Source organism: Arctopsyche grandis, chromosome 3 (genome assembly GCF_051622035.1).
Source record: "Arctopsyche grandis isolate Sample6627 chromosome 3, ASM5162203v2, whole genome shotgun sequence".
Lineage (NCBI taxonomy): Eukaryota > Metazoa > Arthropoda > Insecta > Trichoptera > Hydropsychidae > Arctopsyche > Arctopsyche grandis.
The window spans coordinates 20,728,102-20,752,826 of NC_135357.1; the positions used below are offsets into that span (position 1 = coordinate 20,728,102).

General features: G+C 34.3%; 2 protein-coding genes across 2 annotated transcripts; both read left to right on the plus strand.

Annotated features, from left to right (window-relative positions):
* The first annotated feature begins 15,866 nt into the window (after positions 1-15,866).
* Positions 15,867-18,035, plus strand: Dph2 (Diphthamide biosynthesis 2). Its single transcript, XM_077446874.1, has 2 exons — positions 15,867-16,061; positions 16,144-18,035. The coding sequence occupies exon 2, from the start codon at positions 16,152-16,154 to the stop codon at positions 17,502-17,504; it is 1,353 nt and encodes a 450-aa protein (XP_077303000.1). The 5' UTR covers positions 15,867-16,061; positions 16,144-16,151; the 3' UTR covers positions 17,505-18,035.
* Positions 18,036-19,656: 1,621 nt separating this feature from the next.
* Positions 19,657-23,061, plus strand: GluRS-m (putative glutamate--tRNA ligase, mitochondrial). Its single transcript, XM_077426946.1, has 5 exons — positions 19,657-20,405; positions 20,481-20,676; positions 20,756-20,970; positions 21,037-21,262; positions 21,358-23,061. The coding sequence occupies exons 1-5, from the start codon at positions 20,068-20,070 to the stop codon at positions 21,904-21,906; spliced, it is 1,524 nt and encodes a 507-aa protein (XP_077283072.1). The 5' UTR covers positions 19,657-20,067; the 3' UTR covers positions 21,907-23,061.
* Positions 23,062-24,725: the final 1,664 nt, after the last annotated feature.

Below are 24,725 nucleotides of genomic sequence, written 5' to 3' on the forward strand. Positions count from 1 at the left end.
AGAGTTTTTCTTTAAAAATTCATATTTAATTTTATTTATGTTCGTCATTAAATCATTGTCGTTCAAGAGGTAGGTGTACAGCAAGCCGTATCACTGCATGAGAACGATGATACATCAGATTTTCGCGGAGTCTCCACATTGCTTCTGAGGCGCATACGTATTTTGTGTCCACAAAAGAAACTATTTCTTCATGAACCAATTGAAGTTCGTTTTCAACGGAGATTTTTATGTTCCCGCAGTCGTAGCCATTATAGACATATTTAAAAATATATTTACTGCTCTAACTGAAGTGCAAACTTCGACGTTAATATGCGCATTATATTTTAAGGCCAAATATTTGTTGTATGGAACCACACATCCGTTATGAATAATGGTATCCTTCACTGTAATAGTTGGACCTTGTCTTCTACGATATAAAGGGAAGCCGTCAACGTTTCTGATCGTTTCATTCTGAAATTTTTACGGCATTAACCGTATTCCATGCAGGGTGCGCCAGGATTTAAATTTCCACATGGATCATGAATCATACACTTTTTGACGATTTCGTGTAACACACACTACACGATTGATTGAATTTATCTTCTCTGCGAAGCGAAATTAATATTTGAGGATGTGGAAGTCCTCGTTTTGGAAATTCAATCGTGTAAACACGTGCAATTGAAGCTCCACGCACTCCAACGACAGTTAAGTCTTGGATTAACTCGTCGAGTTTTAATTTAAACACCCTCTTGACTAAATCTGGTCGATCGTTTGACTTTTCTCCAGCGTTTAAGTTTGACATTATTTCTGTCCATCGCGGATTACATGTAGATGTGGCGAAAAGGTCTTGGGCTCCAAAACAGGATATAATTGCCATTGCGTCATGGTAGCGTTTTCTCATGTTCCGTGAAGATCTTTGTATGACGATGGTAAATTTTTTTTCCCAGCAGGAATGCCCTCATTTTCAGCAGCGTTCAAAAGATGATCCATTACGCCTTTGTAACTGTCGGCACGCAGCTGATTTTGTTTTGTCATGATCCAGTTTAAATAATTTGCCTCTACTTGTAAATATGAATCAACAATATATTGTTGTGTAAGACGCCCCGACACCCAATAACGGATTGAAATGGTCTCGGAATACCAAGTGTATAAGCTTTGAATTGAAGCATAGAAATATTATACGCGGAACCTCCTAAGCTACTGTATAAAATTTGCAATTTGGATTATCTGTAAAAACTATATATTATATTTGGTTTTGAATGTACGAGACACTTTGGGGTTGGAAACTTGTTTTACTTTTAACAATTAGTTGAAAGAAATCAATATGTACATCTAAATATCCAGTTTCATTTGAAACTATTTAAATCTTCTTGTTAGTCATTTGATTTGCAAGTCTTCGGTATGATATTAAATTTTATAATATTATCTCGACGTTGAATTCTAACAGGGAGTTGTGTTTCGCTTGGAGATAGATCAATACGGGGTAAAAATATTCGATTACCTATTCGCGTCCCGGAAATAACTTCTAAATCTAAAAAATTCGTATACATTCCGCGAACTAATCTCCCCATTTTCGCATTTATATTACGCAACACAAACTTATATATGGACACAAACGTATGGAAACGAAAATTGATGCCAGGTGCAAAGTATTCGTTTTAAGAGATCAAATAAATGAATACAACAACATTTTAAATAATTATAAATTAAAAATCGACCTGTAGTTACTGCGAAAGGTGTTAATCTTTCTTTGGACATCCATTCTCGTTGCGTTCGGCTTTATTTTTAAATAAGTATCTAAAATAATATCCAGGGATTCAATTTTTTTTTATCCTGTTTAGATAATTTTTGTTTTTCGGGTTCCACAAATTTGGATGGGTTTCATACGACACTATGAATCGTTGTAAGTCGGTGCCGACGTCTGGAACACCGTCGAACTCGTTTACACCGTCCATAGCGCCTATCGACTGTCACTGAAAAGTTTCGCCAAATTTCATATACATACATGTATTTTAACTTTGTAAAATCCGCATTCCTAAATAAAAATTATTGCAAGTACGTTGTAAGTAATCTGTGATTCGTGCCGATCATTCTCATTTGGATCCACAAAGTTGTCTTGGTGAACCAAAAAAGGTTTACTGACATGATGGCTATGTTGGACTATTTCATTATTTCATCGCGTTCGGCTTGATTTTTAAATAACTTTTTAAAATTATATCGATTGATTAATTTTATTTTTATTTCGTTTAAATAGTTTTTGTCGTTTGGATTCCACAAATCTGGATGGGTCTTATATGCTGATTATTGTTATTCGCCTTCATATCGTGACTTTGAAATAGCATGTAGCCATAATCTTTTGGTTTTTCTCGATTTTTTTCTTCCTCGTATCGGTCACAGTCATCTCTATTTAAAGTCGTCATTGCATCTTTCATATGTTTTCCTGCTTCTTGCAATTCCATAGGGTTTTTACGACGTCGTTGTATCCAAAATAATTTTTTGATCGGCAATCAAAGAAGATTCGTTATTATTTAAGAGATCTTCGCTCAAACTTTCTTTATGTGTGTGTCATAGAAATTTTGGGTCAGAAGGACCACAATTCGTTGACACGACAGCGAACAAATACCTTAGCTTTGCCGGGGACTGAACCTCAGCCGCTTCAGCCAGAGTATCGTTCCAATGAGTGTCGTTTTCCAAAAGACCTCTTAGTTGACACGCTTCACGAAACGAAGCACAAACGCGGCCTTCGACAGTTTTGATGGTCCCAAACGAAACAGGACCGGCAACGTTATCCAGCAATAAACGTAAACAAAAACATTCAAAATTACTCGGATGCACAGAATAAACGCGCCCAAGAACGTTTGACTTCTTAATCCCGCTATACTGCGGTACTGCTTTAACTGAGGTGCAAACTTCAACGTTAATATGCGCATTATATTTTAAGGCCAAATATTTGTTGTGTGGAACCACACATCCATTATTTTATTTTATTTTATTTTTACAAATCAATATACACTCGCCATTACAGATTTGCTCCAATGCGACGGGTGTACGTTAACGAAATACAGAATACATAAACAATCAGAAATACAGTAATACATACATATACAATCAGAATATATAGCAAATAACAATTTATCAGAAAATAATAATCAGTAATAATTAGTAATATAAATAAAGTTTTTATATTACTTGGTTTTTATTTTTACCTTTATATACTTCTTGAGAACATGACTTAATGCTCTGCATGTGGAAATAACAGCTTCACTTATAGTAGGCGTCGAAAGAAAACTGGAATATTTGAGGCACGTGAAACTACTGCCAGTTGCAAGGTACCGTAACGTTACGGCGAGTTTCTCTCTCGGTGTTATGGCTAGTCTCATTTTCGTATCGTTTTTCGTTATGTAGGGTGAGACCAATTTAAGCAATGACTCGAACGAATCTTCATTCATCCTAAAAAAGTTCTGGTAATTGTTCATGTCATCGCCTAGAACCATTTCTTCAGCGATATTCAGGTGTGAATATCGATTCTTCTGAAGCATCCACTGCTTAGGGGCTGGATTTTACACACTCTGCCATGCGGTACGACCGGAAGTGTTTGACGAAAATCCCCTCCAAGCAAAATAACCTTTCCACCGAAAGCGTCTATAGATCGCATTATTTATTTTAATACTTCGTTTTTTTAATTTATGAAAACACTGCGGCATCTCAATAATTTTGAAAGTCCTGATTCTACTTTTGCAATATAATTAATTATATACGAAGCTAAACCGTATTCTTCCAAAATAAATTGTATATCCATATTGGATTCCAACAAGGGCAAAATATATTTATTATAAGAGTTAATTCCAACCTCAAAGGAACTACGTTTTAAAAATATTTTAGATTTTTTTAATGAGCTTCTAAAGGCTATATGTACTCATATTCAGTCATAGACAGCTGGACTAAAATATTTTCAAAACTTTCATCTGTATTATTTTCAAATGACAATTTTAAATTTTCATTTTTTTAATTTTTTTCATTCTCAGATAACGTCTCTAATATAACAGTTCTGGGCATAACCGGAATGGGAAAATTAAACCGGCACTTCTTTTTACTATTTTTATAGCAAGTGTGGCTATGTCTTTGTCTTTGAACGGCCATATATGCATTTTTAGATTGAAGTTTACATGCCATAAATTTGTCTACAAATTCTATACAGTCTAAATTTAAATGTACGGAATTATATTTAGGGGCATCTTTTAACCATACAAATATGTGCTCGTGGGGGGAGATCCTCTCATTTGGAATTCTATTCTATTGGATTTCAAAACTCATTAATTTGTTAATTTTATAATGAAAATATCGAGCACATGTTACTGGATCATTTCGAATTAGCTTGTTTTTTTTCAAATTTGCTTTTTAATGCAATAATTCAGGCCATATGGTTTCGCCAGCGGAAAGGGTTATAAAAACTGTTGGTCTATCTAATTGTCGAATCATACTCAACAAATCTGCACTACGCTGTTGAGTAGTTTTCTTCGGCATGGTTTGGGTACTCCGATGTTGGGCATTAGTCGTCCGATGCTGTTGACAGCTCTTGCCGCTTTCTCCGCGGCATGCTCGGTTTGTTTCTTGAATGTTAATTTGTCATCTAGAATTATTCCAAGATAAGTCAAATATCTTTTTAGTCTCACGTCGTATCCCGAAATGGTGATTTTCGGGGGTTCAATTTTTCTTTTCCTGGTGAACAAAACCGCCTCGGTTTTTTGTGGTGCAAGCTGTAGTCCAGCTTCCGTCATCCATTCGTTCACTAGGTCGAGAGTGTCGTTTGTTGTGTTCTCGAGGTCCGTTATTGTTCTAGCCACAACAATAACAGCTACGTCGTCTGCAAAACCCACCAGCTTCGCACCTCCTGGAAGTCTTAACTTAAGAAGTGAGTCGTACATTATATTCCATAATGTTGGTCCCATAACAGAGCCCTGTGGAACACCAGAGGAGATCTTGCGTTCTGCCAGTCTTGTGATCAGAACCCTCTCCGACCGGTAACTTCCTATTATTCTTACAAGGTAGTCCGGTATTCCACCGAGTTCCGATAGGGCCGTCATTATTTTATCCCATCTGGCAGAATTGAATGCATTTTTAACGTCAAGTGTCACCATTATACAGTGACTACTCGTTTTTAATGTTTCACTCTGCGCGTCTTTTATTGTCTTGATGACCTCGGCTATTGCGTCTACCGTGGACCGTCCGGGTCTGAACCCGTATTGCTGCGAACATAACCCGCCTTCCGTCTCCGTCGTCTTCGCTATTCTCTGTAATATGAGGCGCTCGAGAAGTTTGCCCAATCCGTCCAACATACACAGTGGCCTGTATGACGACGGCTCCTCCGGTGGTTTGTTGTCCTTGGGTATGAGCACGAGTCTGCCTTTTCCATATTTTCGGAAATTCTCCGCTCTTGAGGCAACTGTTGAATGTCCGCAGCAATATTGTGGTTTCCTTCCCACTCCACCCTTCTTCGGCATCGAGGTTTTGCAAGCCCGACTGATCGCTGCCGTTGTCTCCTTGCAAAGTTATGTTCCAGTTGTGGCGTCTTGAATACGGCCACACTCGAACTTCAGCGTCTCTTCGCACGTTTTATATACGCGATATATACCTGGTTTACCGCCTTAGCACCTTGGCTTACGGCCAGTACCTATGGGGATGCCATATATATTATATGCATAAATTCGCTAACCAGTTCAATAAAAACAAATTAAGCTTAAAATTAACAAAGTTCAGCTTAACAAAAATGAGGTTATGGACACAAACGCAAATTGACGCCAAGCGCCAAGTATTCGTTTTAAGAGTTCAAATAAATGAATACAACAACATTTTTAATAATTATAAATTAAAAATCGACCTGTAGTTGCTGCGTAAGCGGCTAATTTTTTTTTGCACATCTAACCTTTTAAATTACATCGATTGATTAATTTTTATTTTATTTTGTTTAAAAAGTTTTTGTCGTTTGGATTCCACAAATCTGGATGGGTCTTATACGACACTATGAAACGTTGTAAATCCGTGCCGGCCTCTGGAACAATATCGTTGACACCGTCCATGCTGCTTATCCGACTGTTGCCGATTAATGTTATTCTCCTTCTTCATATCGTGACTTTGAAATAGCATGTAGCCATAATCTTTTGGTTTTTCTCGATTGTTCTTCTTCCTCGCATACCAAAGATACTATAATAGCGTTCGTTTCGTCCATCTTGCTCCGAGGTACTGAACGAATGATTGTCATAATTTACTGCGTAGTGTCGTATCGCTTTCGTTTAAGTGCGGTTTACATAATATTATCGCATACTGTTGTGAAGTGTCGGATCGTTCGTTTGACGCATAGTGCGTTCAGACCTTTTAATAACATGTCGCATGTGATCGATCGTGCATTTTATACTCTAAAATGCGCCACATTCCCTCCAATGCGCTGATATGTACTTATATCTGCAATCTAAAAAGTACTCCCCCCCCCCCCGCCTCCCATTTACCACCCTCGGCAATAACGTTTGCGCAATCAAACTCCTTGAATATATATTTAAAAATGTATTTTACCTCACTGATCGAAGTACAAATTTCTACATTAATATGTGCATCAAATTTCAAAGTTGGATATTGGTCATACGGCACGATAAATTATTATCGATTATCGATTATTGTGACGAACAGGTACTTCTTTGGAGGTAAACTGCACTTGTACGTTGGAAAATGCCCCACGTTGGGAAAACTTTAACTCATGGTTCCCACGGGTCCGACTTCGGTCCTGTGGGATCTGTTACATTCATGATCGATGTACATCTGTGTTTTGTTTGTCGCTTCTATCACGTTCGACATTCATTATTATTTTTTTACTTTATCTATGTACGTAGTAACAATAGATGAAGTTTTGTGATCATGCGAAAATTCGAACTCGTGATTTTGACTGATTCGAACTCAGAATCGTTTACTGATCACGTTTTCATGATCTAGAAAAAATGTGTGTGTGTGTGTGTGTTTTTTGGGGATATTTTTAACACCGTTAGTCCTATCGAACTGAAACTTAGTATCGGTTACTGAAATTCTTATCGACACGATGTAAATTTTTTTCAAATTTCTAAGTTGACCGGAAATGGTACCTCGCCTTATAGGTGTCCTCTTTTTTTAAGTTTTTGAATTCAATTATCCCCCAAACAACTAACTGAATCGGACTGAATTTTTTTTAAATATGATACAAATAATAATTTTTATAACCTCATATTTTTTAAATATTTCTATCTGAACCGGAAGTAGTACTTTTACTCTAGAGAATCGAAGTTTTTTATGTTTTTTTCAGAAACCTTTTGGTTTATTGAACTGAAATTTCATATCTAGAAGTTTAAGTTTAATACAAAGTTAATTATAAAATTTAGTTAGCATCCGTCAACCGGAAGTTTTCTTCCACTATTTTTTTCGACCTCTTAAACATGTGTGTTCGTCACAAAAAAATTCAAGTATATTTCTTGTATCAATTTGATGAAAATAAAAAAAAATTATTATATTTTATAAACCGGAAGTGGGATTTTTTTTTAAAACAATATTTCATTATTTTATTTTGACCTTTTAAATTGTTTTATTTTATACAAAGTCTAGTGCCGTTACAAAGCCGCGGAGCATCTTAATTTCTTAATAAAACTATAGGCGCACCAACTTCAAGCGTCAGATTGTGCAAAGGCATACCGGGAGGATCGGATCGAATTTAAAAATTCGACCGAATAATTGACAGCCTCTTCAGTCTCTACGGTAGAATCGATAAATACGTTATTGGTTGATCGGGAAAAATTTCTACTTGTACTTATTTATGGGCAAGAATGGCTCTTTCGAAAAGCCAGACTTGATTTTTAAAATTAGTTTTTAAATCTTAGAAAAGACTTTCCTTCTAAGATCCCAAACTGTCAACCATGTTGCCAAAATTAGTGGGAAACTCTATGAGACCTTCAACTGGACGTATTAGTCCTTCGCCGATATCTAATAGAGTTTGTGCAAATATTCCGGATGATAGATCCCCAAACAAATGAACCCTCATGTTAGTTTTTAGTTCTAATATATTTATTTTATTCCACAATTGTGAAGATTTCAAACACGCCTTTATTTCGTCTGCCATCGTCCCTCGAGGAACGACCGGCAATGTCTGTCGAAAATCTCCAGCTAAAACGACGACGATGCCTCTCATTAATTAATTATTATTTCGAATATCTTTTAACGTACGATCGAGTGCTTCTAGGCCGTATTTATGCGCCATAGTGCACTCGTCCCATATGATTCATTTGCATTTTTTGAATGACCGTCGCTTTAGCCGTTCCCTTACTAATGTTGCACACAGGATTGTCATGGCTTGTGATGTCTAATGGCAATTTAAAAGCGGAATGGGCCGTTCTACCGATAAAGCTACTGCGATGGCTATTTTGGATTGTTCGCGAATTTTTTGCTAATAGTAAATTTAAAACGAAAGTTTTTCCCGTAACTCACGGAGCGTCTATAAAAAATATTCCAGGTTGATTTGAACTAACGCGAACCAAAAGAATTTTTTGATCGGCAATCGAAGAAGATTCGTTATTATTTACGAATGATCTTAATTCATCGCGGTTATATGGCAACGTTATGCAGCAATAACCGTGAACAAAAACATTCAAAATTACTCGGATGCACAGAATAAACGCGCCCAAGAGCGTTTGACTTCTTAATCCCGCTATGCTGCGGTACTGCCACACCTTGAGCTCGCCGCTTGAATATTTTTTTGGATTGATCCCAAGTGCAGTACTTTGGGATTTCGCAATAAATAAGCGTTTTCGCGAAATCCAGCTCTGTAGCGAATTGACGAAAAATTCAGTCAGAGGAGTCTTGGGCGGTCTAACCATTCACTCCATCACATTCGTATCTGTAAAATATACGTGTTGACCGTTTTCTAAATGTACTGCTAAATGTAATACCGTGGGATACCTATCGTGTATCGAAAAATCTAAAATTCTCCACGCTAATATACCACTATTATATACATATATATGATAGTGAGCTATTTATTGAACAGAGTTTTTCTTTAAAAATTCATATTTAATTTTATTTATGTTCGTCATTAAATCATTGTCGTTCAAGAGGTAGGTGTACAGCAAGCCGTATCACTGCATGAGAACGATGATACATCAGATTTTCGCGGAGTCTCCACATTGCTTCTGAGGCGCATACGTATTTTGTGTCCACAAAAGAAACTATTTCTTCATGAACCAATTGAAGTTCGTTTTCAACGGAGATTTTTATGTTCCCGCAGTCGTAGCCATTATAGACATATTTAAAAATATATTTACTGCTCTAACTGAAGTGCAAACTTCGACGTTAATATGCGCATTATATTTTAAGGCCAAATATTTGTTGTATGGAACCACACATCCGTTATGAATAATGGTATCCTTCACTGTAATAGTTGGACCTTGTCTTCTACGATATAAAGGGAAGCCGTCAACGTTTCTGATCGTTTCATTCTGAAATTTTTACGGCATTAACCGTATTCCATGCAGGGTGCGCCAGGATTTAAATTTCCACATGGATCATGAATCATACACTTTTTGACGATTTCGTGTAACACACACTACACGATTGATTGAATTTATCTTCTCTGCGAAGCGAAATTAATATTTGAGGATGTGGAAGTCCTCGTTTTGGAAATTCAATCGTGTAAACACGTGCAATTGAAGCTCCACGCACTCCAACGACAGTTAAGTCTTGGATTAACTCGTCGAGTTTTAATTTAAACACCCTCTTGACTAAATCTGGTCGATCGTTTGACTTTTCTCCAGCGTTTAAGTTTGACATTATTTCTGTCCATCGCGGATTACATGTAGATGTGGCGAAAAGGTCTTGGGCTCCAAAACAGGATATAATTGCCATTGCGTCATGGTAGCGTTTTCTCATGTTCCGTGAAGATCTTTGTATGACGATGGTAAATTTTTTTTCCCAGCAGGAATGCCCTCATTTTCAGCAGCGTTCAAAAGATGATCCATTACGCCTTTGTAACTGTCGGCACGCAGCTGATTTTGTTTTGTCATGATCCAGTTTAAATAATTTGCCTCTACTTGTAAATATGAATCAACAATATATTGTTGTGTAAGACGCCCCGACACCCAATAACGGATTGAAATGGTCTCGGAATACCAAGTGTATAAGCTTTGAATTGAAGCATAGAAATATTATACGCGGAACCTCCTAAGCTACTGTATAAAATTTGCAATTTGGATTATCTGTAAAAACTATATATTATATTTGGTTTTGAATGTACGAGACACTTTGGGGTTGGAAACTTGTTTTACTTTTAACAATTAGTTGAAAGAAATCAATATGTACATCTAAATATCCAGTTTCATTTGAAACTATTTAAATCTTCTTGTTAGTCATTTGATTTGCAAGTCTTCGGTATGATATTAAATTTTATAATATTATCTCGACGTTGAATTCTAACAGGGAGTTGTGTTTCGCTTGGAGATAGATCAATACGGGGTAAAAATATTCGATTACCTATTCGCGTCCCGGAAATAACTTCTAAATCTAAAAAATTCGTATACATTCCGCGAACTAATCTCCCCATTTTCGCATTTATATTACGCAACACAAACTTATATATGGACACAAACGTATGGAAACGAAAATTGATGCCAGGTGCAAAGTATTCGTTTTAAGAGATCAAATAAATGAATACAACAACATTTTAAATAATTATAAATTAAAAATCGACCTGTAGTTACTGCGAAAGGTGTTAATCTTTCTTTGGACATCCATTCTCGTTGCGTTCGGCTTTATTTTTAAATAAGTATCTAAAATAATATCCAGGGATTCAATTTTTTTTTATCCTGTTTAGATAATTTTTGTTTTTCGGGTTCCACAAATTTGGATGGGTTTCATACGACACTATGAATCGTTGTAAGTCGGTGCCGACGTCTGGAACACCGTCGAACTCGTTTACACCGTCCATAGCGCCTATCGACTGTCACTGAAAAGTTTCGCCAAATTTCATATACATACATGTATTTTAACTTTGTAAAATCCGCATTCCTAAATAAAAATTATTGCAAGTACGTTGTAAGTAATCTGTGATTCGTGCCGATCATTCTCATTTGGATCCACAAAGTTGTCTTGGTGAACCAAAAAAGGTTTACTGACATGATGGCTATGTTGGACTATTTCATTATTTCATCGCGTTCGGCTTGATTTTTAAATAACTTTTTAAAATTATATCGATTGATTAATTTTATTTTTATTTCGTTTAAATAGTTTTTGTCGTTTGGATTCCACAAATCTGGATGGGTCTTATATGCTGATTATTGTTATTCGCCTTCATATCGTGACTTTGAAATAGCATGTAGCCATAATCTTTTGGTTTTTCTCGATTTTTTTCTTCCTCGTATCGGTCACAGTCATCTCTATTTAAAGTCGTCATTGCATCTTTCATATGTTTTCCTGCTTCTTGCAATTCCATAGGGTTTTTACGACGTCGTTGTATCCAAAATAATTTTTTGATCGGCAATCAAAGAAGATTCGTTATTATTTAAGAGATCTTCGCTCAAACTTTCTTTATGTGTGTGTCATAGAAATTTTGGGTCAGAAGGACCACAATTCGTTGACACGACAGCGAACAAATACCTTAGCTTTGCCGGGGACTGAACCTCAGCCGCTTCAGCCAGAGTATCGTTCCAATGAGTGTCGTTTTCCAAAAGACCTCTTAGTTGACACGCTTCACGAAACGAAGCACAAACGCGGCCTTCGACAGTTTTGATGGTCCCAAACGAAACAGGACCGGCAACGTTATCCAGCAATAAACGTAAACAAAAACATTCAAAATTACTCGGATGCACAGAATAAACGCGCCCAAGAACGTTTGACTTCTTAATCCCGCTATACTGCGGTACTGCTTTAACTGAGGTGCAAACTTCAACGTTAATATGCGCATTATATTTTAAGGCCAAATATTTGTTGTGTGGAACCACACATCCATTATTTTATTTTATTTTATTTTTACAAATCAATATACACTCGCCATTACAGATTTGCTCCAATGCGACGGGTGTACGTTAACGAAATACAGAATACATAAACAATCAGAAATACAGTAATACATACATATACAATCAGAATATATAGCAAATAACAATTTATCAGAAAATAATAATCAGTAATAATTAGTAATATAAATAAAGTTTTTATATTACTTGGTTTTTATTTTTACCTTTATATACTTCTTGAGAACATGACTTAATGCTCTGCATGTGGAAATAACAGCTTCACTTATAGTAGGCGTCGAAAGAAAACTGGAATATTTGAGGCACGTGAAACTACTGCCAGTTGCAAGGTACCGTAACGTTACGGCGAGTTTCTCTCTCGGTGTTATGGCTAGTCTCATTTTCGTATCGTTTTTCGTTATGTAGGGTGAGACCAATTTAAGCAATGACTCGAACGAATCTTCATTCATCCTAAAAAAGTTCTGGTAATTGTTCATGTCATCGCCTAGAACCATTTCTTCAGCGATATTCAGGTGTGAATATCGATTCTTCTGAAGCATCCACTGCTTAACCCACCGCTATTTACGTTTAGGCGTTCTCAACGCATCCTCGAGTATGATCGCCAAAGCTGCTTTTCTTCTCATCTCCATGTCCATCTTTCGCAAAGTAGTCTCGCGAGAACTCGCCGACTCTGACTGACAACGAATTTACGAATTTACAACAATTCATTATATCCTATAAAGAGACATCCAGTATTTTGGAATCCCAACGATAATAATAATTTAAATAAGTAAAAAAAAAATAATGTTCTACATATTACGAAGCTGCAAGAAAATCAAGCCGAACGCGACGAAAGAAGATATAAAAAATAAAATAAACGCTTACGCAGCAATTACAGATCGATTATAATTATTACAAAGTTGTATTAATTTATTTGAACTCTTAAAACAGATACTTTTTACATAAAAATAATTTAGGTTTTTGTTGGTGTCAATTGAAGTTTGTATACGTATTTTACATAAACAAAAAAACAAATTATAATGAAATACAATAATAAAGAAGGTATGTTAAAAAGTAAATGATGACTAGATGATTATTATGTTTATGTGTGATTTTGTTGTTTGATGTTTTATAAAAAATTTTGAAGCCAACCCTTCTGTTATTCGTATACCCGTTGGATTGTATTTAATATATTTTATTTAATATATGTAAACAGACTTTGTATTGTTGGTTCGTAAATCCACGACGTCAGCGAACAAATTAATATATAAATAAATTTAAACAAAATAAAACTATTCAAATACATTTAATAAAATGTTTACTATTAGATTGGCCATGTTTAAGCGGTTTATATGACAAATACCGAGCGAAGCCGGGTAAAAACACTATTAAGTAATAAATAGAAAGATAATTTAATAAAGTAATAAGCCGAGCAAATGTCGTAAATATGTTCGCGACACGCTCTCTGAAATATCGACGACATCCTCCCAAGGCAATCCTATGGGTACTGCCGGAACTATGGAGGGGCGTGTGGCTCGCCAAAGATTTCAGATTACGGCCTTGGAAAACAAGAAATAGCGTTGGAACATGCTGTATTTGATAGCTCTATCAAATACCGTGGTAGATACCTCTAGTGTTAACGCTGCCATTCGCAGTTGCTTCATTATAACGTCTTCAATCCGATCGTCGATTACGAAATAATGCCATGTTAACATTTGGAATAGATCGATCTGTATATGTATGTACATATATAGCTATGTCGTCTTACAGATGATTTTTTATTCCTCCATCCAACTTTTTTCAAGAATTTCTATAATTTGAGATATGCATATAAATAAATAAATGCTTCCTAAAGCATTGCATTGTAATATTGGCAAGCGACGTGCATTCTTCCGATAGTTAAAACCACACTCATAATATTGTAACGGGTATTAATCGAATCCTTTTCTTTTAAACGATCAGCAATTACTTAATATGTGTGTCGATTACCAGATATTACGTGCATTTATACGCGAGGCTCTTCAATTGTCGGAATGAGTTTTCGCATTGTCGCGCTGGTTCTGAGGACCGCGGCTATGGTGCCCATCAGTTTCTCGGTCTGCTCCGTTCCTCTCTTCATCTGGAACGGTACATCTCCCGCTAATATTTCAGCGGATCGCGGTGACGTATTCTTCGCCAATTTGGGCTTCCGTCCGGATCCGCCCAAGAGTGTCTGCATATGTAGCCAAGACCTCGACCAATATTGTGATGGCTTCGTTTCTGGGGCTGGGTGAGGGTGTTCATGCTAAAAATGTGTAAACCTTAAATTAAAGAATCTAAATTTTGCCACTTTTTTGATATTTTTTTTCCGAATAATTTGAAATTGTGTATACATACTGGAAACTAAATACGGACGGTCGTTTGTCGAATAGTAAATTGTCTTTAATTTCCACCCTATTTGGATTACACATAAACGATATAAATATGTCTGGCGAGTCATATTTTGCAACGATCGCCATTGCATCGTGAGTGACCAACCGTCACGTTTACGCCACGGCAGGCTTACAGCAGTACCCGACATTTCCTGTTCATACCTTACAGCAACATCCGTCAACGTATCGTATCCGTTTTTTGGCCATCGTTGAAATATACACGCGAATTACGTGCCATGAGTCTGCCGCTTTGCTGTTTTGGACCAATTATCGATAGTGACAGTTGACAGCTGTTCAATCTTTCGACATGGTTTTGGCGCAAATATTTAAAAAAAAAATTAAAATTTTTTACGGAAATATTAAAAAAAAAATTTGTCCATCATCCACAAGCTCCTTATACAGTGTCCAAAACTCTCCTTCGGTTTTTCTATTTTTTAACATGGGATGCACATAAAAACGCCTCCTTGCTTTTTTATTGCCTTGAGCTTCTTCTTCCAACAACAACGCGATTATACATAATTTTTCGTTCGATAAACGCCGAAACATTTTTGCTGACTTGTATTCTGACGCGTAGCTACGAATGCACGTGTATGCATTCATATTGTAAGTACTCGACAATACGACGTAAGCAATATTGCGCCGTATCGTCATGGCCTGTAATGTATAAGTAAGCCGATTTTGTTAAGCCGAAAATAAAGAGATTGCAGTTGTATTTAGGTTGATAATGCGTAGTACGCGTTTACCATGTATTTCTACAGCACCATTCGTTAAAACTGGAAATGTCAATGTTAGAACATTATATCACCTATATGTTAGAACATTATATTTGTCACCTTTGACAAATGTTTTCAATTCTGCTCGACTCGTGGTGTTACTTTCCCCTGCGCTACAAGCGCTTGCAAACCAAGCGGGCGCATGCTCATTTCATACTTTTGTTCCGGCTTTTGCCATTTTAAACTTGCTAGAAAGATCCAACTCAATTTTAAGAATTGCCAATCATCAATGTACATCGAAATGTCATCTGCGCAACCCCATGAATATCTCATCTTTCGTACTTGCTGAAATTCAAACAGTTAAAATTCAATCGAAATGAGCATGCAGCCGGGTGGATTGCAATCATTTGCAGCAAACCTGATACTTTCTACTGGGACAGGGAGAACTGACCTCAATCGTGTCCGAGGGAAATCTCGTGAGAAGAGATCGCCTGGACTCTTCTTGCGCGCACGGAAATCAACGTCCGGGGAGTGGGGGTCGACAGCCTGATACCAACCCAACTATTGGCATTGCTGCCAACCGAAGGGACAACGAGGAATACAGCGTTACATCCCCCCCCCCCCCGAGCTTAGAAGAGACGTCTCGTTTCCGAACTCGTCGCCGCTTGCGTCAAATCTTCCTCGTCTCCGTCTTGGCATATTTTAAATATGTATATTTATATAAATTATATTTTTTATATTGGAAGTTTATTATCGTCAAAACGACACTGTGTAAAACGTTTTGGTGCTCTTCGTAAATATTTGTCATGGCCGCTTTCTCATGAATTTCGGCCGACGAACGGCATGTTTCTTTGAATGTCAGTCTTGACATCAATCACATGCGTAAATATCTAGAAATTTGCTAGGAATTCAACGCCTCTTTCGGTTCATCGAAATCTCCATACGCTGTAAGCACTACAAACGTTCGTTTATTTACATTGACGAATAAATCTAACCTCAAAATTTGTAACACCATTGTCTTTTTTGTAGATATTTCCATGGACCGTTTATCCATTTCTGAACAATCAGACAATCTCGACTACACTTATGACATATTGAAAACGTCTCAATGGATCATTTCAAATAAGTTTGAAAGAGTGGCTCTGCAGTTTCCGGATATTTTACTCGGTGACAGTCACATTGTGTGTGAGAGAGTGAAACAACTCACCACCAAACAGATTTACATAGCTGTCGATACAACGTATTCGAATTGTTGCATTGATGAAATATCGGCAAAACATGTTGAAGCCGACGCCATAGTGCACTATGGCCATGCATGCCTGTCAGCTTGTAATTCAAATGTATTTTTTGTTCACCCTAAATCTATTTTAGATATCGGTTTGGCCTCTAATTCTATATTGACGATTGCCGATGATAAAATCAATACTATCATCTTTTATCACACCTCTTATGATAATGTGGCAGCGATACTCGCGGATTCCCTCAAAAGTTATACGTCAATTTTCATTGCAAAATTGAAAACTAATCTTAAACAGTCGGACTCGGGTATATTTGGTCGGGAAATAACAAATTCCGATTCTAAAATTCAAGATTTGAACATTTTAGACGATTGTCAAATTGTCTATATAGGTGATGATGATCAGACGGTTTTTAATTTGGCTATAACTGTAAAAACTAGACAGATACATATTTTGGACCCTATTACATACAATCTGAAACCTTATACCCGAAGCACTTGGTTGAAGCGAAGAAGATACGTAATCGAAAAATGTAAAGATGCGAAAAACATAGGTATATTAGTTTGTACATTGTCTATAGCAAATTTCACATCTATCATTACGCGTCTTAGAGATTTAATTAGATTAAACAATAAAAAAAGTTTCGTTTTGACTGTGGGAAAACCGAATGTTGCCAAATTGGCTAATGTTTACGAGATTGATGTGTTTGTCTTGATCGCTTGTCCTGAAAATGATTTGTACATGTGTCGAGAGTTTTTACAACCGATCGCATATCCTTATGAATTAGAACTTGCGTTGAACCAACTTAGAGATCAATATTCAACAGATTACGTCACAGACTTCAATAGTCTGCTGATTAATGGAAAGAATTATTGTGAATTGCTTGGCAATATTGATAATCCAGATGTTAGTTTGTTAACAGGTGGTATGAGAAATAATGCCGATGTTGATGATTTAGTGGATCTTGTGAGTGATTCAAGTAAGAGTGTGGTGAAAAGAGATGAATGGGCTATAACCGAACTACAAATCGGCAATGCTTTGAGTGAACGGTTATGGCAAGGGTTGGAACAAAAACTAGGCGAAACCACTGTCGAAAAAGCCCAAATGGGTCGAAGTGGCATTGCCAGCGGCTATAAAGAAGAACCGCTGTAAATTTAATTTTTAATATTGAATACATAATATTTTGCCTGTAAAACAAATGGACAGCTTTATGTATTACATAATCATTGGTAAATATTAAATTTAGTACTAATTGATACAGATGACAAAAACAAACTAATTATATTTGATTTTTAAGAGCAAAAGAAATGTAATTCAAAATTCAATGTTATTTAGTTGCCCATTATCATATACAAAACCAAAATTAAGTAAATTTGAATTACTGTTTGTTGTGCTGTATGTTCCTCGTTACATGACTAATCGTGTTGTAATATATTTTATGAAATGTATTGATATGTTATTGTTAACTTGTAAGTAATTAATATTATTGAAAGATTTGAAATTTGTAATTATTTTCCAGTTATTTTATATCTTGTTACTAGAACATACAAATTCAAATTAATTGTGTACACATGCTAATAAATTAATTGTTTTTTGAAATGCTGTCTATTTTGTAACAAAATATTCTAAGCAAAATGTATTTTCATATTTATGTTAAAATAAAATAACGTTCTCATGTTTAGCAGTTGCCTTATTTTTTCACCTTATCCATACTTATACATTCATACTTCCCACTCAATGAATTCTAAAACTTTCAGCATCACGTATAACTTCGACCAAAATATTTCAAGCGTGATATTATTTAAATAGTCTTGGTCAAGACTCATTTCCAATAACACATTTAATGTTAATCAAATTGAATACTGAAAATAATGTTGATGTCGTTTGTAGTCCTATGAAATTTTCATTTGTTATTTGAAAAGCAGAAGTTACGAAAGAGTTTTTAAAAAATTCAATTCTTCGGACCTTTTATCATGTTCCAGATTTAGAGATTGAAAACACTATTACTTGAGGCTATCATTTTAATTTAGAAATTGTGTCTGTAATTTTAATTATGAAATCGCCAAAAGAAGGTAAAATAGAATAATTTACATTTTCAACTTCCAACACGAGGCTTTTCACTGTGTTTTTAATTTGTCTATTACTCTTTTGCAGTTGTTTATCGAACTAATACGCGGCAAAAAATCCTTTAGGAATAAAATTTTTATATAATCACTGAATCTTTTCACTTAAATCTTTATGGATTTCACCCAAAACGGATATAATTCTCAAAGACGTTTAAAACTACAATCGAAGCTTAGCCATCAATGTGGTTGTAGTTGAGCAATATAGGTATGTTGTTTTTCGTTGTTGATTTCACATATAGACTTAAACAACTTCGACAACTAACTACTGGTATTGATTACATTTAATACTTTTTTTATTGTTCATGCCAGATCTTCCATACATTTAATTACGGCTTTGCTAACTAGCACTTCTTGATGCACAATACAATGCATGCGAAATATTTTATTTTCACAGTCTTCGTCAAACAAATTTAAAACCCCTTTCTTTCGCTCTTCATAACCGCAGCTCCATCAGCAGTTACAGCGCACAAGTTATGCGTCGATACGTTTAAATAGATTAAATCCTCTTTAATTGCATTCGGACGGTCTTTAAATGAAGTGTGGCACAGAAATTTTTCAGTAAATTCACCTTTTTCAACATCAAAATATCTTGCAAATACTAAAATTTGGTTGGTTTTTCTCACATCATTACTTTCGTCCAAACATAAACTATAAAATGTGCTCTTATTAATGGATTTACTTATTTCAAGTCCTATAAACTTTCCTATTTCGTTGAATCTTTGTGTAACTTCAACTACTAGATGTATTCAAACAATTTCATAATTTTACAAATAAATTTTTGAAATGTTACTCTGTAAAGCGTTGGTGGCCGCAGCAATATCCTCTAGTGGCCGCACTTAACTAAGAATCACTGATCGAGTCTGATAAATATATTATGTAAACAAACCTAGAATGCATTAGAAAATTAAGTTCATAGAGAAATATGGAAATGTGTATGTATTTATGCTTGATTTGTGAAGAAATTAATTGTAATTGTAGAAATTTTATTTATCTTTCATTTGTGAAGAAATTTAATGAAAAATACAATCAAAATATTAGCAATGCCTGAGCCAGAAAACGTGCCGCGTATTGTTCAAATGTTGTAAATGCATTGTTAAAGGTTTGCCGAACCTTTTTTACAAAGGATTTACAACAATGGAACAATGAGCGGCCCCTTGGCTATCCTACCTCTAGTGATTACTAGTCAAATGTGAACCGGTCGCTCTAGATCGGTCACACGTGATCACCCGTCACACTAAAACTGGTCACACCCTAAAATCGATCAACCAGTTTTCTCATGACCGATTTTAGGGTGTGACCAGTTTTAGTGTGACGGGTGATCACGTGTGACCGATCTAGAGTGACCGGTTGTCCTGTGATTGGTTCACATATGACTAGTAGTCCGTTTATCGACATACCCTCCGTATCATACTTAGACATGGTTATGAATTTCCTAGTGTAGACCAACTGTCAAACCACTTTTGACATTATGCAGGTTATGGTGTTGTCGGTTTTATTTTTACATTATATCTGCTTACTAACATAAGAAATTGTGAAGAAAATATTTTAAAATTGTTTATTTTATACTTTTGAATCCCGATTGTTTCATAATGTTGAAGCAAAGCTTATTTGTTTGTACCTTTGCACAACGGATTTTGTTCCGAAATTATGTTACAAAACCTGTTCGAGTAAGGTTTGCACCGAGTCCAACGGGCTATCTTCATTTGGGAGGATTACGTACAGCTCTTTATAATTACTTGTTTGCCCTGTCTAATAATGGAAAGATGATTTTGAGAATTGAAGATACGGACCAATCACGGAAAGTAGATGGTGCATTGGAGGCTCTCGTTGAAGACTTAGAATGGGCCGGTATAAAATGTGATGAGGGTCCCTTGCAGGGAGGAACCTACGGTCCATATATTCAGAGTGAGAGATGTAGCATCTATCAGTACGTATATGTGACATATTTTAAACAATTGTAATTTCTATATGAATTTTTTTTTGTTTATATATTACATTACAGAGAGATGGTTGATAAATTGATAGAAAATGGCTCGGCATATAGATGTTTTTGTTCTGACAAACGAATGGATTTATTAAGAAGAGAAGCTTTGCGATCTCAGCAAATACCAAAATATGATAATAAGTGTCGAAAATTAACACAAGAAGATATTAACGATAAAATTAACAATGGACAATCTTACTGTATTCGATTTAAGGTTTCAACTTGAGTTTCATATTGTTTTATGTTTAATATAAAAATTTATTGTTGAATGTTGATATTTTGAAAAAAATTAGCTATCTTCCGATTGTTCTACTTTTGAAGATTTGGTATATGGTTCTATTGCATACGACGTTACACTCACTGAAGGTGATCCAGTTATAATGAAGTCTGATGGATATCCAACATATCATTTGGCAAATGTTGTTGACGATCATTTGATGCGAATATCACACGTCCTACGAGGGGTGGAGTGGCAAATTTCGACAACGAAACACATATTACTCTATAAGTATGTATTCATATGTTGTTCTTAGAATAAAACAAAACATGAAAAATAATTTTATTGTGATTTCAGAGCATTTCAGTGGGAACCACCCCAGTTTGGTCACTTACCTCTTATTATGAATGCTGATGGTTCTAAGTTAAGTAAACGTCAAGGAGATATTCGTGTTCAAGAATTCCGTAAAAAGGGAATGTTCCCTAGTGCACTAATTAATTATATTTCTTTTGCTGGGGGTGGTTTTAATAGAGTCATCGGTGATGGTATTATTTCTTATACACTGCCGGAGTTAGTGGACCAGGTTAGATTTGTGTGATTGTTTTATCACTATTTATAATATTAATTCTTATAATTTATTTAATCATGTGTATATATATATATATTTTTTTTTTTTAGTTTAATATTGATCGTGTTAATGCACACTCGAGTAAATTGAATTCAGATATATTAACTGAGTGCAACCGGCTTGAGCTGATTGAACAAGTGAAAAATCCAAAGACCCTCGATGCTTTGATTAAAGATGTTCAAAATTTAGTGAATGTTCAGTATAGAGGCAAAAACATTCAAGCGTCTAAAGAACACGTTGAAACTGTTTTAAAATGGTCGGCTGGAAGGCTTATACATGTCCGCGATTTGATATCACCATCATATGCATTTTTATGGGTACTTCCGAATGAAGATATACAAATAGATGATTCTTTTAAAAAGGCTATTTCACTTTTATGTGCCGAGTTGTCTTATCTTGAAAATGATGCATTTGAGAGGACCAAGTTGAAAACTTTTTTGAAAGTATTCTCAAACGAAAATGACATAAAGTTCAATGCGTTCATGAAGTATTTGAGAAAAATATTGAGTGGTTTGGATGAAGGACCTGGTATATCTGAGATGATGGAAATATTACAAAAAAATACAACTATTGAAAGATTAAAATTTGCAGTAAAATAAATCATAGAGTGTATGGATGTTTTATTTATCGAAAAGATTGTATATTTTGAAATTTTAACATATTGAAATTTATGTATACAATTTAATCACTGGAATACATACATTAAAATTATTCATAGTTGGTTGTTTATTTTAATTTTTATTGAAAATAGTGAGTTAAGTTTCGAAAGTAGAATGCTTAATCCTTTTTTTTTTTTTTTTTGAGCATTTATATTAAAACAAATCACAGAAATGTTGCAATGAAAATCACAAAGCCAAATACAAAGTGCTTATTCAAAAAAGGAACTTTATGAAATAAGGTACATAGTAATACAATGTAGTATTATACAAAGCAAACTTACATATGTGCGTGATGGAATTCAAGGCGCAAATATTTTATAATAAATTTAAATTTAAACTCTACAGAGATATGACATCACAAAGTATTCGTAAAAAATATTTGCAAATGTAAAATTATATCAACTATGTGATTAATAATTATGTATTTTTAATTTCAAGTTGGATATAATTTTTACACATAAAAATCACATTTTTTCCAGATATCTACAATATTTGTAAAATTCTTTTTCATCACTGTAAAGTCACAATCACTTTCTAAAGTAGGATTCCATTTATACTAATAAAGTAATTCAAATTATGATTTCATTTCAAATTATGAAATCATATCAAGTGTTAACAGTTTTAACAATGAGAAGTAATGCTAGTACAAATATAAGTAACTATAATTCGTTTTTTGATCAATGTATTGAAGCTGAAATCACTTTTTCGTTTGCGTTTAAATTGAGGAATTTAATTATGCATGTATATACATATACAAATACTGTAATTAATAAACAAAAAAATTTGAGATAAAAAGCATGCATAATATAAATTAGTATTTGAAAGGGGAATTTACATTTGTATTTGAGAGGATAATCTTCATTTTTAATTGTGATTGTAATTTTAAATGTATCTGTGCAGTGATGAGTTATGCATTATGATTCGATCTTATATTAATTATAGTGAATCACTGAAATCGAAATATATCTGTGCTGCTAATACTTCAAATTGTTTACAATTACAGTTACAAATTGTTACACTCACCTATCAGTGTCCATCATAAAAGCGTTTTAAAAAATAAATTTGATCGCAATAAAATAAAATACAAACTTATCATAAAATATAATGTTTTTGATTTGTATTATGCTATAAGCAATCTTTTCCGTTAAGATGCTTCGATCATATTTAATATGTATTGATGTTTCTTTGGAACATTTCACGGAAAAGACTTGATCAACACGAAAAGACTACTTCCACGTACCAGCGTAGATTATTTCAAAGTCAATTCCATTAGTTTGCAACGCAGTATACACAAGTTTAAATGTACAGTACATATTTTAAATAAATAATAATTATTAACACGTCATTAATTATTTGTATGTAAGTGAATTTAAGCTCGGTCTTTGAACAAATTAATAGAAATATTTCATAGGAACCTGAATGCATGTACACAATTCGTGTAAAGAATTACTTTGTTAAGGGATACAGAGCAATGTTATTATAATATTGAGGTTTTTGAAAGCGCATAAATACAAAGCAACTATGCTTTGACTGTAAAAATCGTTGTGTGATAGGTATATGTAATAACTCTCGCAATTTATGTTAATTCAAAAAACAAACGTCATAACTATTCAAAATATACAGAACGTATGTATTTATATATACAAAATGTGAAATTTAAAAAGAATAAAATTAAAGTAAACTTTTTTTTTGAAAGACTAATGTAGTGATATACATACATACATACATAATACTTATAATAAATTTGTCCGAAGATTATTCTAATGCTTTATAATATGATTATCATAGATACGACAGAAATGATAAATGTTATTATGTATGTATGTACCTACACGTAGATCATGTATTATGATTAAAATAGTTATTTTTTATAGTATTTATTCGTGTCTTAAAAGCTTGGACCTTTATTTATTTTCTATTTAATTAGATGTCAATTTAAAAATTTGTATTTGGATAATAGGTTAATAATTCAAGGAGGGAGGGGGGCGGCTGAGAATATTTTTGTTCGTTTTACTACGATTATTGCACAAATGAAAGTACATATGTACATACGAGTACGAGTATAGTACATAGTACTCTGTGGAAAACGTGTACGTATTTTATTATTATTTTTAATTATCCTATTAATAGTTAAGCCTATGGTGATCTTATTTATAGTTTTAAACAATTTTATTTAATTACTGACTGCATTCTAAAATATCACAGAAGTATTGAAAACTGCAGTCTTCGTGCAACACATTATTGGATTATCAGACCATTTTGCAAAGATTTCTGTACATGTTCTTATTAGTATTGTACAATGGGTAAAATCAAATTACACTTGTATATTTAATTTATGTGAACTGTGGCTGGATTGCTAAACACATCAAAAGTTCAATATCTCAAATCATATGTATAAAATGAATGTACATATATGTACATTCATTTTATATTTACGTTTGAAATAATTATGAAAAATTATTTCTATAATTATTTCAAACGTAAATATAGATAAAACACTTCAGAGTAGCTTCTAAATTTACTTTTCAGCTGAAAGTAATATAGTATTTGTAGTTAAATGTGTTGTGTGAAAATAGAGTTTGAATAAATTTTATTAATAAACGAGAAGTTAAAGTAAAGTGTCGTAACTTTGTAAACAAGTTTTGTCTAATATAAAAGAAGACTTATTAACGTTACATGTACAAAGATTATGCTGTTATTTGTAGTAGTATATATTATTTTAAGATTTACTCGTTATTTATTTGTTATTTTATATTAAT

Excerpts from the sequence above, each read along its gene's own strand:
- GluRS-m (XM_077426946.1), top strand. The coding sequence starts at position 20,068 with ATGTTGAAGCAAAGCTTATTTGTTTGTACCTTTGCACAACGGATTTTG. Across the intron at positions 20,677-20,755 it reads CTTACTGTATTCGATTTAAG|CTATCTTCCGATTGTTCTAC; the intron begins GTTTCAACTTGA and ends GAAAAAAATTAG. Across the intron at positions 21,263-21,357 it reads TGCCGGAGTTAGTGGACCAG|TTTAATATTGATCGTGTTAA; the intron begins GTTAGATTTGTG and ends TTTTTTTTTTAG.
- Dph2 (XM_077446874.1), top strand. The coding sequence starts at position 16,152 with ATGGACCGTTTATCCATTTCTGAACAATCAGACAATCTCGACTACACT.